We start from the raw sequence: 14,336 nt of genomic DNA on the forward strand, positions 1-14,336 counted from the left end.
GCGATGTCGAACGCGTTAACGAGGGTCTCGAGTTTTCAAGAAGACGTACCCGACGCGTAGCTGGCGTCGATCCACGCGACGAACCACCACGGAAAATCGCAACTCGCGTTCTGAACGCGGTTACCGTGGGAATTCCCAAGTAAATCGATGCGGCCGCGTACGAAGTTGCACGCGGCGTGTCCTACGACCACCGTGGCTCGTACGCTACACGGGGTAGCATTAACGCGAGCTTGGGAGAGTCCGTTGGCGAACTTTTCCGCAAGCTCGGTCGGCCGTGGAGGGCAACAGTGGCGAGGTCTGTTGGCTGGTTCGAAGGTGCATCCGATGACCGAGCGGGCGCGCAACGCGCTGCCATGGCAACGGTTCTCCCCCGCAAACAAAATCCTCCCCGACGCGGAGGCTGTGACAGGTCTCCTCGTGTCACCCGCTGCGCGTTCACCCGCTTCGAAAGGAATCCTCGCGAAGGAACACCACGCTACAGGGATGTCCCGCCGCCTGGGATCAATCCTCACGGTTGTTTCGGGCGCTCTGGTAACGTCATCGAAAACATAGGGTTAGGATTTCTCGAGGATTCCAGGGAATAAAGACGTGGCACGCGGATAGCTCTTTCGAGTATTAGGCTTGAGCCGCGTTCCCACGTGTACCGCACGCCGCTGGACACACTTGAGGCGGCTGAAATGGCCAGCTTTCACCGGACAACCCTGCCTATAGAGGAGACCCGTCTGCGGTCCGTGCAACGCGCACCACGTGTAGGGATTGAGCTTCAGGGGGGAAACTATCGACAGCTTGGATAGCAGAAATGGTCGGGGGGTCACCGCTCGATGAAAGATCGGAGATAACGACTTGGTTCGATGGTTGGTTTATCATTGGCGAGCCTTTGAGATTCCAACGATCTCTCCACGCGATCTGATCCGGATCGAGAGGGTTTGGCGACTGTTTGGAGACGAATCGTTAACGAAACAATCACAGCGAGACAATTTGGAAAGTATCGCGGTGAACGTGTGAGAATGAAAGGGATTGCGTGTAGTCTGGAGAGAATTGGAAGTGTTTGGCAGCAGTCGTTGTTGGAAGATTGTCGAAGAGTGTCGTGTCAAGTAAAATAAAAATAGTATACTCAGCGTAGTTAGCGTAGTTATCGATTGTGTACTTGTTAATGTCCTTACTACTATCTCATTGAATACACGTGTATCCTAGAACTTTATTCGCATTTATTTTATAACCACCAACGTTAGATAATTCCTACAGTAAAGGTTTACGAAAGCAAACCCTAGGTTATTGCGAAAGTACACCTCGAAACTGCGTTGCCTCGAGTCGATGTGTCCCAGGAACAAGCCACAACCGAAAGAGACACCCGTGTATGGATTGGCTGGGTTGCTGCAAATTAAACCTAGGGTCACCAGAACCCCGACACGTCCCGCGTCACTTTATTACCTGGCAAACATCGTAAACTGGCATTCTCGGACAGAAGAACACCACATGTCCCCTAGCTTGCGATAGAAAAAGAACATTAGAGCAATATGCTCGGAAGGGAAAGTTGGATATCTTCTTTTTCGTAAAGACGCACCGTTCGGGCTGTCGCGTCTTCCGAGATACGTATCTGTCGCGTCTGTCGTATCTGTCGCGTCTAAAAAAAAAAAAACTGGCCCAGACCACGTGACCTTCGAACGATCTCCAGTTTGTTCGGTTGGTTACTTTCCGGTGAAAGAAACTGTCTCGCGAAGGTCGTCCCAAGGTGATTCAATTTTCGTAACTGTACCTCAGTACCTCCCGAACAATAAAACAGAAACCTACGTAGACAATACAGTCTCCGTTACATCATAGAAAGATACAAATAAAAAAGAAATGAGAAAAATCCTATAAATAATCATTACCTCCTGTGATTTCACACTCGTCGGTGGAAAACGTGTCCATCGAGGTTACAACGAAGTTTCCCTCGAATTTTGAACGGTAACGGAAAATTGGAAACGGTTAACAAATCGTAGAAATATCGCGAAACACTTTTTCGTTTTTCTCGAAATACCGAAAATGGAGTAAATTAGGCGAGACGAAGTATAGCTCTGAACGCCAGTCCCTCGTCTTTTAAAATAACGAATGCCTGGTTGCGCGACGTAGTCAGTGGCATGGCCAGGGGGTGGCTGGGGTCCCCTAATCGTTTCGAGCGACGCGTTATGTCCCATCGAAGACGAAATCGGAGACAAATGGATCGGCCGTATTTCATCGGGATTGATATACGCGAGCGTTCGTCGACGGGCCACGCGCTGGGACGGAAAAAATGTTCACGAAACACGACGATAAATCGAAGTCCGATACGACCCCGACGTCGGCCGTTATTTGTTTCGATCAACGGGCGCCGGGGACGCGTACGTAAATACGGCGCCGTAATTGACAGATTTCGACGGGGCGCTCGCAAGATTGTCAGAAACAAATAAAAGGCAAACAGGCACTCGCGAGCGTGCGCGCGCGTGGCCGAGCACACGGAGGACATTGTTCTGAGATAGTTTCGGCTCCCGGGTGCCCGGTACCCGGTGTATAAAAGGTAAACAACGAAGCAATATTTCCAATCAACAGCGAAGCGCACAATAAACTCCCCGTGGCGCGGGATCGCTGGAATCAAAGCGATTCTATGGACCGGTCACGCAGTGAATACCGGACAGAAACACTATTATTTTTCTCCGCCCCCGTGGCCCGCAGCGGGCCGATTTAGTTTTCAGCCGGAAGTGTGACCGACGTGGAGCCTGCCGGACTATCGATTTTATTACCTGACGCGCCGGTGGAACGCGCGCGTCACCGTTACACGCCCGACGCGACAATACGCGACAATACGCGACACGTGACACCATGGAATAAAGAATAACCGTGGACAGAACGGTGAAGGAAAAAAAGAAAAAAAGGGGCACGCTGGACTCGAACCACGGTGTCAAATAGTCACCGTCGTTTGTTCGCCCGTAGCGCGACATCGAGTGCTCGTTAGCGACCAGCCAATGAAGAACAAGAGCACCGTACCTTGAACGATGGTCCTGACGTTTTCGAACGCCCGCGTTACTCTTCCGTGGATCAATTTAATACACGGGCTCTGAATTCCCGCCATTTTGCGCGTACCCTTTTAATTGACTCGACGGAACCGTGGAACGATTCCAGAGTTCAGACTCGTACCGAGTCTCTGTTGAAATTGGATACTTCGGTTTGCGAAAGTTAACCCAGACTACTGTACTAAACTGTAGTCTATCTGTACTTAGCATTTATTAGTGTGCAATCGTCCCTCGTGACAACTGCTCTCCGATGTTCCCTGTCGCGTGACGCGTCCCTCGATCCGAACAGGGACCTACGAAGCCTCCTGAAAAGTTTCCGATGTCCCTTCGTGTCCATGGACGCGACGAAGCTGGTGCTTCCGGCGGTGCGAATTAGAAAATCCAATCTATAGAAACGCGGGCACGAAATTGCGTGAACCGAGCGTAAGAAATGTGGAGAGGGTAGCTCTCGCGACGCGGGTGGAAGCGACTCGGTGGAAGAAGCGAAGGAAAGCACGGAGGAGTGGTTCGAGGGGCCACGCGAAGGAGAGTTTGAAGGGAGAGAAGAGGGCATAACACAATTACATGCGGGGTTGAAGCCAGCCCGAGCTTGCTCTCGGCGGCACGACCTTCCGGCTAAGGCAGGGCCAAGGGAGAGAGCCGAACGGTGGGTGGCAAGATTGAATATGAAAGTTTAATGCGAGCAATATCAGCACCGCTGCCCCGGCCCTCGGCTACTCGCTCTCTCAGACGTCTCGACTATCAGGCTGCCCATCTTGGCCGTATCTCTCTTTATATCGTGGCCGCGTTCGCAACGCCCCGGCTACTTCGCTAGATTCCGCTCGGTGGAAGTGCCCCGGCCAGAAACCGCTTCCGATCTTTGATGTCGCGGCGGGATGTTGCCTGTTTCGTTCTCGCGACGCTATTTTCCTCCAGGAACACCCGGGCCTCCTTGTCATCCTGACAGCGAGATACGGATCGACTCGGTCCACCGTACTCGTCGAAACGAACCGAACGCTTTGAAATCCTTATGAGCCGGCGAGACACCGACTACTGGATACCAGCGTTCGGATCGTTTTCACGAAAGTAACTCGAGATTCCGGCAGGGACGAGTTTACGTTCGATGTTCTTCACCGGGGACACAACTCGAGCAACGATTTTTAAACGTAACTCGAGATCGTAGCTGGCAAGAGTCCGAGTTCGAAGCTCTTCGACACTCGAGCAACGATTCAACTATTCGGTACCCGTGTGGATAATAGTCATCGGTAGCTGGGGTCTGTGAAGAGAAATTCCAGACGTCAAGTTCGTTAGATCCTAAAAATCACAAAGTTAGAAAATTCGAACGATAGATCCCAACTCGAGTCGGTTCTAACTGCCCTGCGGAGACTCTCGGTTGTAAATCTTCCGTACATAACCTAGAAATGCTATCGAATGACATTGCAGACCTATATTTCAGCCCGATCTAGTTTCAGTCGAGCACATTTGTCAGAAAAATTGTAACAGTGTGATCAATATCCATCGAAATTGTTGATCGTAATGTATTCGTTGGGAATTTGAATCTCGAAGTGTTCGTCATCGTTAATTTGACGCAAAGAGGAAGTAACTGTCGGGAGATCGAGATTTATTTTGCAAGTGTCACTGACCGCGTAAGTGACGGGGAATCTTTCAATGACGAGTGGAAGAACAACGCAACAATTTTTCCAATGGTCAACTAAAATCGAACACAAGAAATATGGTACGGAGGAGACATTTTATTCGAATAAAAAATGACGAATAGGGGTAAAGTGTAGCGATTTATGTACGGTGTTTATTCGATTGGAAGATTAAATTTCGATTCGTTGGTTGCGAAATATTTCATTGTTGAATTTAAATTCTAATTTTAGTTCAACGTACCACGGCTACAAATTTGTTTCCCTCTTGTTCGTTGATACGAAGTTTGTCGTAGATGAAAATATTCTTCTTTAGATGGAAATACACTTATAACTGTAGCAAAGGAAAAGAGACTGTAGATTGTCAACTAGAACAAGGAGCGAAACAAAATAGATCGATGACCGAGTCGAACGGTAGAACAGTGCTTACGGGGTGAAATATGTTGAGCTCGGTTGAGAAAAACACAAGTTTAGAAAAGGATAGTAGAAGGTAGACAGAGAAGAGGAAGAAAAGAATCACAATCGTCGCAGAGTCGGTCTCAGCCGAGTTTTTCTTGCCTCAGCGAGGCCAGAAGAAGTCATAAAGAAAGAAGAAGGAACCAGACAATAATAAGAAAAACAACATTGCGGCCCGTGCAGTGGTTGTCGTATGTTTCGGTCATAATGCTTCAAATTTTTCACCGAGTCTCGAACATCAAGAACGTCCAATCTGTTCTTGGAATGTTTTCAAATCTTATATTTTATCATTATTCGAAGACGAGTACGACAAATTCTTAGAATGTTTCAAAACTTTGTTTCGTAAAAATTGTAGGATTCGTTACTCGGATAGGAATAATCCACTCTGTGGACTGTATTGTAATCCGTATACACCCGTAGCACATTCGAAACTTTTTTTTTCGTCGAAAACGAAGCCTCGTACGGAAAAACTCTATTCCAGAATTTCGTTTCAGTTTCCTAGGAAAAGTTTTTCCCCGTGTCCATGCGTATAGTGAATTTTTGTGGGATTCCTGTGCGGTCTCGTTTCTCCACTTGTGGTCGATACTTCGACGAAGGAGAACAAGCAATTAGAGGAACAGAGAAACGGGACGCTGATTACCGTTTATACCGGGAAAGATAATTATCAATTAAAAACTAACTTTCGCGAGATATTTTGCTTGCGGATAGAATTCACGGTCCCGCTAAGGCGTTTAGCGACTGTGCCTTCGGCTATTTGTAAAACTTTCCTCATTAATTACCGACAAGATTCAATCCCCTCGTCTCTTCCATACTAACCCCGACGCCCCCCGTGCCCCCATCTTTTCCCGCCAACGCTCTACCCCTTTGTCCTTCGCCGCGGAAGGAAGTTTAATAGTGAATTAGATCGCGCGTTCTTCCAACGGGCAATTATCTGCCAATTAACAAGATGGATATCGCGTCGCTTTTTCCGTCGAGTCACGTTATCAACCAGCAATGAGCGAGCACTATCCGGAAAAATTATTCAAAGGGGTCGAGCCGTTGTTTGCGAGAAGCCAACTTCCGTTACGCGTCGTCACGTTGTACCGCTATAACGCCTGGCATAAGCCACGATTACGCGTTACGATAGAAAATTAATTTCGGTCGAAGACAAATGAACGAAGCTGTAAGTCAACGGCTGCCTCGTACGTTTCCAATGGTGGAACTTGGGCTCGTGCAAAAATCATTCTCGGGATTAATTTACACCAAGGAATGTTAGTCAATGTACCTAATTATTACCAGTTCTTTTTATCGAAGTTTAGACTACCCCAAAGAGGACCTATGCTCTGATACTTTGATTGTTCATATATCAATCTCATTTCACTAGCATCGTATTCTAATCTAGGAGTTTACGTTGGTCGTACATAGTGGCGTGATACACCATCTTATATCGCTACTCTTTCATAAAGAAGTTACGGTACAGGAGCTATTTTGAGGACAGTTGGATGATATAGGTTCTGGTGTGAATAGGTTAGGTCATATTTTGACGCATGCAAGGTGCGGCGTGCACTATGCAGAGATCGTAAGTTGCCAAGTCGCCGCAAACTGAACGACAGAGGGGCAAGGAAACTAGGCCTTTGCTTAGCTCAATCGCTATCATGGATCTCTACATTTAGGCGTTAATCGGTCACGTTGCATAGACGTGAATACGGAAATTTTACCTATCAAAATTTCTCGTATTCATAAGATTAAAAGTACGAGAAGGAAAATTTTGCTCCATCGGAATACTTGTTCTTGACGATATTAATTATTACCTACAATTTATCTGGATTAGATTACGAAAGGTAGAGAATCTTGTTGTCCCCTTGATAAGCAACATTCAACGTCAGCGTCTACGCCAATGCGTTCCAGTCGTCGCTCGTTTCATCTCACTCTGCTTCGACTCTCCTTCACGACTTCGTCGCGAAACTTATATATTATGTAATCGAAAGTGGAACGACCAATCCAATTCCTTGGTAACTTTCGATCTCTGCATAGCAGTACCGTACATATTATAAACATCGAGCAATTTTTCCCAAAATCGCAGGCTTCGAAGACCGACAAAATCACAATTCCCGTCGGTTGATATATTTCCAACTCCCTAGTTGGAAAGCTACACGTTTAAACGTTCCACGCCTCTTGTTGCCGCAGCCATCTTCGCTCACGGGCGGAAATGCATTTGTCGAAAAAAAGAGAGAGAGAGAGGAAAAAAAAAATCGAAACACGATTCCGATCGGCGATTGCAAGTCGTCCCCGATCTTCCACGAATCGTTGCCCGCTCGTCGGCAACCCGCTTGGCAGCCGTCATCGTCACGGGCCGTCGCATCCTGTTTACGCGCACGCATCCTGTTCGCGGCGGGTTACCGATTGGCTGTGACGATCGTCCGTTCGCGATCGGCGTCACGGCGGGAACAGTCCGTCACATTGGAATATTCTTGTCGACGATGCTCGACGTTCCGTGACGCGGGAATGACAGCGCGCGCAGCTCGATTCGGTTCTCCGTTCACGGACACCTATGCCCCCTCCCCACCCGACATTTGGGTCACACGGTTCAACAGGCGCAATTGCAGTTTCATTTCGAGCGGACCGTGGGTTAAGCGTATCCTCGTTCGCAGCCAGTGGCGTGGAAACTTCTAAAAACTCTGACTCACTGTTTGCTGTCGTTCGATGCGCGTATCTGCCCCACCTTTTCTCCCCTCTCTCTTTATCACTCCCTCTTTATCCTTCTTCTCACTCTCTCTGCATGTCTCACACACTCTAGCCTTCTTTCTCACTCTCTCTGCACGTCTCACCCTCTCTCTATCTCTCTTTCTCACTCTCTCTAGATGTCTCTCACTCTTTCTTCCTGTTTCTCACTTTCTCTGCATGTCTCTCTCTCTCTCTCCCACCCCTCTCTTCTACTCTATCTCTGTTTCTCTCTCTGCATCTCTCTCTCTCTCCCTCTTTCTTTTACTCTCTCTCAGTTTCTCTCTCTGAATATCTCTCCCTCTTTCTCCCTCCTTTCTCTTTTATTCTCTCTCTGCATGTCTCTCCCCCTCCCTTCCTTTTTCTCACTCTCTCTTTTCCCCTACATCTCTTCTACTCTTTCTGTTTCTCTCTCTGCACGTCTCTCCCTCTCTCTTCCTTTTTCCCGCTCTCTCTGCACGTCTCTCCCCCTTCCCTCTGTTTCGCATGCACCCGTACAATGCATCCCGCCGCGGAATGAGATAGCTCCGGTTGTCGGAGCAGTTCGAATCTGTGTCACGGTTAAAAAAACACGAGCGTGTCTACAGGAACGGGTCGCTGCAATGGAAACGTACTACTCGCCGGACGAGCCCTCGGTTTTTACGTTCCACTGTCGCGCGCAGAGTAAGGGCGCGTTTACAACGCCGCGACACGCCGCGACGCGAGTACCGGGGGATTTTGGCATCGACTTCAACACGCCGCGCAAACGTCCGTTGAAACAATCTCGGACCAAAGAGAGATAGCCACCGGTGTGTTATGCGACAAATATTTGCTCCGTTTCGATAGATTCTGTTGCAGACGTTCGAGGTGCCCAGTAACGCCCTTAGTATCGAACGAATGAGGCACTTGTTCCGGGACCCTTCCTTATTAACCCAGGTTTCGTCAAAAATAAACGAATCGTAATTTCAGCGGAACTGAACAGTTCAGATGGAACTGAGTCACAAAATCCACTTTTCTGGAAAAAACATAGGTTCTCTAAAGTACATTGTACGCTATAGAGGTCAACACCTAGGAATGTTATAATTACATTAACAGCGGAGAACAACTCTAGTTGTTCCGGGCTCTACAATCTCTAGAAGCGGTATTGTAAGTACCAAATACGAAGGAGAAATGCTCTCGGCGGTGTACTACGATCCTTTGGCGATTGAATAATATTCGAAGCTAGGATTACAGATATTTCAAGCCCTAAATGTGTACGATGCTCTTGATAAATCTCTATTGCTATCCGTATTCGCGGAAAACCTTCGCGAGCGTTCGTCGCGCGGTGTTCAATCCTCGCCCTAATTCTTGCGCGATACCTAAAAGGTTAAAAAGCTACGGGTCCGAGAGAATGCTTGGCTGAAACGCCGGGAGCAAACGCATTAAGTGCTCGGAGCGTCTTCCGCGCTGTTTCTTCGTACTCGGGGTCGAAAGTCGTCGGTCGAAGCTCGCGGAGCGTCTCGCCGCGGCCGTGTAAACGTACCCTAACGTAAACTCGGAATCAGGAGCGTTGCTAGACGGCAACTGGAGGAAGTTTAGCCGCGCGAGCAACGGACAACTTAAGCAAATGCGGGTCAGAGCAACGACGCGCGTCGAAGTGCTCCCGTCCGAAGGAAAACCTGAAAAGAATTGCGGACAGCGGTTGGGGGGGTTCGGAGGGGTGGTCCAGGGACCATCCAGCGCGGCAGGGATTACCCGGAGAGCGGTAAAACGAAATCGCGAGAGCACGCCACTCTCGAGATGACTCCGGAAGATTCGTGAGCCGCGTCGATGACTGTACACCGGCGACGAGCTACCGAATGACCTAGCTGATAGGTGTTCCCGATCAAATCCGGAATCACCGCTACCAACAGTCTTACCCTTACCCCTCCACCAACTTGCTTCTTCGCTACTTCGTAGTTCACGTCGCTCGGCTAGATCTTGAACAATCGTATTTGCGGCGTGACGAGTCGAAGATCCTATGAATGACGAACAATCAGATAACAACACGGTTGCGTTGCCACGCGTTTGACCCACCCCTGACGACGAAACAATGGACAGAACGACAAGAGAATGGAGGACATTTCGAGCAATTGATACGCTTCCTGATGAATGTTTCGACTCCGGAATAGAATCGAGAATATATTTCTCACGATCGATACGGTATCTGATGAATTTTTCAAACTTTTAAATAAGAATCGAGGAAATTTTTGACAGTGGATACGATTTCCGATAACAGTGACTTCTTAAAAAATTGCGAGAGACTAGATCGCGACGAATATTCGCGTAATTTCTAACGGTACGCGTAAAGATGCTTTGGCGTGGGTCCGTTTAGACCCACGCGCCAGCTAAGAAGATTCGTCTTGCAAAGGTTAAAAGTACACAATCGATCACCGCATTGTTTGAACGATACGAATACACTTTCTTATTTAAACAACGCAAACATACCTTCTACGCGTAAATAATAATAATAATAATATTCGAAATTAAATAGCGACGTACGAGTATCTGTAAAATGTTCGAGTTAAGTAATCCCGGTTGGAATTTTTGTAGGAAATATCGGTACACGGTGATCGATTCGAGCGAAACGTCGATGTTTGTCAGTTGAGCAATTTCGGGGTGTTAAAAGGTATGAAAAATTTGTCCGCGCAGGTGTTGGTGACCGATCGTACCGTACTGGTTCGGACACGGAGGGTGCCGCGACCACCGATAACCCGACAACGCCGTTCCCGACGCCTCCGCCAACCTTGACGCCGAATCATCGGCAGGCGTCGCCGTTTCCCCTCGAGAGCACCAACTCTCGCCGCCATCATTACAACGGGAGCATATCATCGGAGAGATCCCGCAACGGTAACGGTACGTAGTTAATTAGCGCCGCGAGCTGGTTTCGCTCGGTGGCTCGCAAGATGATACTCATAAACGCTGCAAGACGAATACCGTTGTTACGTCGCGTTACAACGGCAGCCACCGCCAACCGATGCCGAGCGGGTTGATTAATGCAAGAGAAACGGTCGCCGCCGGTTCGGAATAACATTTGTGCTTCCACGTCTCCGGGTCTTGTAAATATTAACCATCCGCTCCGTATCGACTGGAGGTTGATATTATAACGCGACTGCACCGGAAATCGCGGTGGAGCAGGGTGGAACCGTTCCTCCAGGAAAAACAGATTGAAATTGTGGAAATTCGGTTCCCCCGCCCCGCGTATGAATTTTTGATTCCGCTGGAAACGACGCCGAGAATCTGTAAAATCGACCGACGAGGATCCTATCGCGCTCCATTCGACCCGTCGAACTTCCTTCCCCTCGTCAAAATTCCGAATTTAGACGAGATACGAAATCGATTTGTTAATTCGACAATTTCGGCGGTGATCGTTTTTCACGGTTCCTCGTGAAACTGTTTCTGGGTCGGGTCTCCGCGGATGACGATCGATCGCCGCTGACTCCTCTGTAACATCGATGCATCGAAATCTATAGAAAAACTTCTCTCGCGTTTCAGGCGATACGATGTACGCTGCGTCATCGAAAAAGACAAACACAGGTGGCGGGACCCTAGGACGAAGAACACGACGAGGTCACGCGAGCGCTTTGAGCAGCAGCTCGACGGCAAGTGACCGCTCGGAAACCGTCTTCCCCGACGAGCACTCGCGCATGCACCTCACCAATGGTAAGCAGACCACCACCGCTTCCGTTCCTCGCGCTTCTCATTTATCGCGCCATTCTTTCCAACCAACGTCACTCATCGTTCGTCACCGATCCACCGTATCGTTTCCATCGTCCCGCGCGGTTCGTTTCGTCGCGTTTCTACGCGGTCACCAGCGTTTCGTAATTACCCGATGAAACAACGGTGACTCACCGGCGTGGAAACGTATTTCGATACACTCGAAAACACCCCGGATAAATTCATCGATTGCCGCGAGCGCACCCGGTCCCCGGAAATCACAACGTAAAATTTCCCGCGGAGCGATAAGTTAACGATCCGTGCCTCAAATACGATTACCGGACTAACAAGATTACCGGCTGGTATCGAGCCCCTGGCTCGGAGTTAAATCAGGTTTCGTGTAAACGTGTTCCTCGTTAAAAGCTTAATATTAATAGTCACTCCCCAGCGCGGGTACGTGCCACCGAGAGATCTCCGATTTCGACCGGGCTTTGTTCAACGGTGTCTTTTTAGGCCAGTTTGAGACTCGAGGCAAATATGGCGGGATGGCTGGAAATGTGTTCCAACGAATGAGTTCTATAACGAGACGTTGAATAAATTCGAGGCGTTTATTTGCATTCTATTGGGTTCGATTTTCTACTTTAAAAATACACAGAACCTGGTATATTCTGTAGGAATAAAGAGTTTTGGTGCACGAAACAGGTTATCGATCGACTATTTGAGCAAATTAACCATTTCGTCGAATATCGAATTTTTTCTACAAGGAAATAAGTGATTTAATTTAGGACGGAACTTTTTAAAAGGTGTCGCTATGAAAAAGAATTTAAAATTTCTGCGTCTGAAATAGGTGGTAGTTTCAGGTTTAAAACGATGGAGAGAAACTGTCTAGTAATTCAACTCTGATCTGTGTTAATAGAAAGAGTTATCTACATGTTTCTGGATAACAAATTTTCTTTCGCCTTGTCCCTCCTCTCCATTTTAAAACACGATGGCTTACAGATAAAACCACGCCCACTCGCAGATAAATCTAGGCAGTTCAAAATTCAAAGTTTCATAAATCCTGACAATGATTTATTTCTACTCGTTATCCACCATTCTAACAATTTCTTCCTTCGCTACGACAGAGAAGAGTCTGATAATATTTTCCAAATAAACTTAACAAATGAAACTTCTAATTTGGAAAAGTTTTCCAAACTTTTCAAGCTACTCGCGCATTTCGATATTAAACGCGACACGTTCGAAACCAACTCACGAATTATGCTTCGTCCAGTAGAGAGCGCCACCGATGCGCTCGAAATCGAGCGCGTCGCCCCACGAAATCTCTACGCGGAAAAGCGAACCCCGCGAATTTCGAATCGAGTTACCCCCGATGCTCGCCAGAGCGCTCCAGCGATCGGTCGAAGACAATTCCCGGTCCGTCTCTCTGGGTGTTCGGGGTGGGGTGAGCGCGGTGCACAATTAAATCCGAAATTCCCGCGGCGCGCGTCGTTCCCGCGTCGTAATTGCGACGCTTCGAGAAACGGCCGAGGGCGAAGGATCTTGAGCAAAGGCAAACGTTTCAGACGCCGCCGTGGCTGCCGTCCTAACAGCTTGTCGTAATCGACAAAGTACCTTATGCGTCGGCTCATTAAATAACCAAGGGACTCTCGGTTTTGAGAGTTAAGTTCATTGTTGTCGAATCCAGCGGCGACGTCAGGCGCTGGGATGTAACTGGTAACTCGAGTGAACCGAGAAGTAGGTAGAACGGCGGTAGGGAACGGTAGAGATGCGAGTAGTCGGGTTGGGACGAGCTATACCACCGCCCCCTGTTTCCCCACGCGGGAACGACCCAACGCGGACAAAGCGGGCCGAAAGTGGGTGGGGCGCGCGGGCGGATACCGAGCGAAAGGAACCAGAAAAGGAGAACGTGGAACAAAGCGGAGCCGCGGAGAGGGGGACCGCGGCGAGCGGCGGGGGTAACCGAGTTAGCAGTTAGGCGGGCGCGGCGGGCCCGGCTAGTTAGAGCGTAGGTCAGCGCTGGAAGTTAGCCGAGCGACTATATTGTTTTGGAATGTCGAGGGTATTTAGGCCCCCTGTGCCTGGCCGCGACGACGAGGACGACGAGGAGGACGAGGACGAGGACGAGAACGCTACTGTTGCTGTTGGTGGTGTTGCTCGCCGAGCGGGTTCCTCGGCGCGCCGCGTAACGCAGTTTTAGTGTTACCACGGAGATGAGAAAGTAGCTTTGCGGCTTCTCGAGTTCTCCCGTGGCCGAGGGCGGGCTACGGGAGCAACGACGCTCGCTGGGCGCCGCGCGCTAAACTTTTAAACGAAATTTCGCTCGGGGATCTCGTTTGGCGGTGTTTCGTTGACGCTGTATCCGGGCTAGCCGAATTAGTCCGTGCGCCGATATCGCGGAACCTTCACCGACGTGAACGGCCAACCAAGGAGGACGGACCTCGAGGACGGGGCTCGTGGTGCCGGAGGGGTGGGACCGGAGGGACCACGGGACGAAGAAGGAGGAGGTTAGGAGAACCGGGCAAAGATCGAGGTTCTGGGGCTCCCACGGATCGTTGCATCCGGGAATTCGCCGGTGCGGGAGAGCAGCCATTGCCTCTGCCCGCTGAAGTGTGATCGCATTACGCGTAGATTCCGTGGAAATTAGCGACGCGGATTAAGACCCCGTGCCGCCCCCGTACCAACCCCACCGCCACACCACACCCCACTCCCCCTACCCCCTACCCCTCCAGCCGTCTATGTAGCGTTCCTGAGGGCTGCCACGCGCACATAGGGCTTGTACATTAGGTACCGGAGGCTCTCCGAAGACGGATACGCGGCTACGAGTCTCGCCCTCGGGGCCGCGTCGCTCGAGCGAAGGGCGGGCCGTTAA

The 14,336-nt window shown here is 49.5% G+C and overlaps 1 protein-coding gene across 5 annotated transcripts in view; it reads left to right on the plus strand.

Moving 5' to 3' along the window:
- Ten-a (Teneurin-a transmembrane protein) overlaps positions 1–14,336 on the plus strand; it is a 990,045-nt gene that overhangs the window by 400,496 nt on the left and 575,213 nt on the right. For all 5 annotated transcript variants that reach the window (XM_076323558.1, XM_076323557.1, XM_076323560.1 and 2 more), the window contains exons 5-6: positions 10,463–10,666; positions 11,306–11,473. In XM_076323558.1, coding sequence (XP_076179673.1) covers positions 10,463–10,666; positions 11,306–11,473 — 372 coding nt within the window. The remainder of the gene's footprint in view (positions 1–10,462; positions 10,667–11,305; positions 11,474–14,336) is intronic.

This window comes from Ptiloglossa arizonensis, chromosome 11 (genome assembly GCF_051014685.1).
Source record: "Ptiloglossa arizonensis isolate GNS036 chromosome 11, iyPtiAriz1_principal, whole genome shotgun sequence".
Lineage (NCBI taxonomy): Eukaryota > Metazoa > Arthropoda > Insecta > Hymenoptera > Colletidae > Ptiloglossa > Ptiloglossa arizonensis.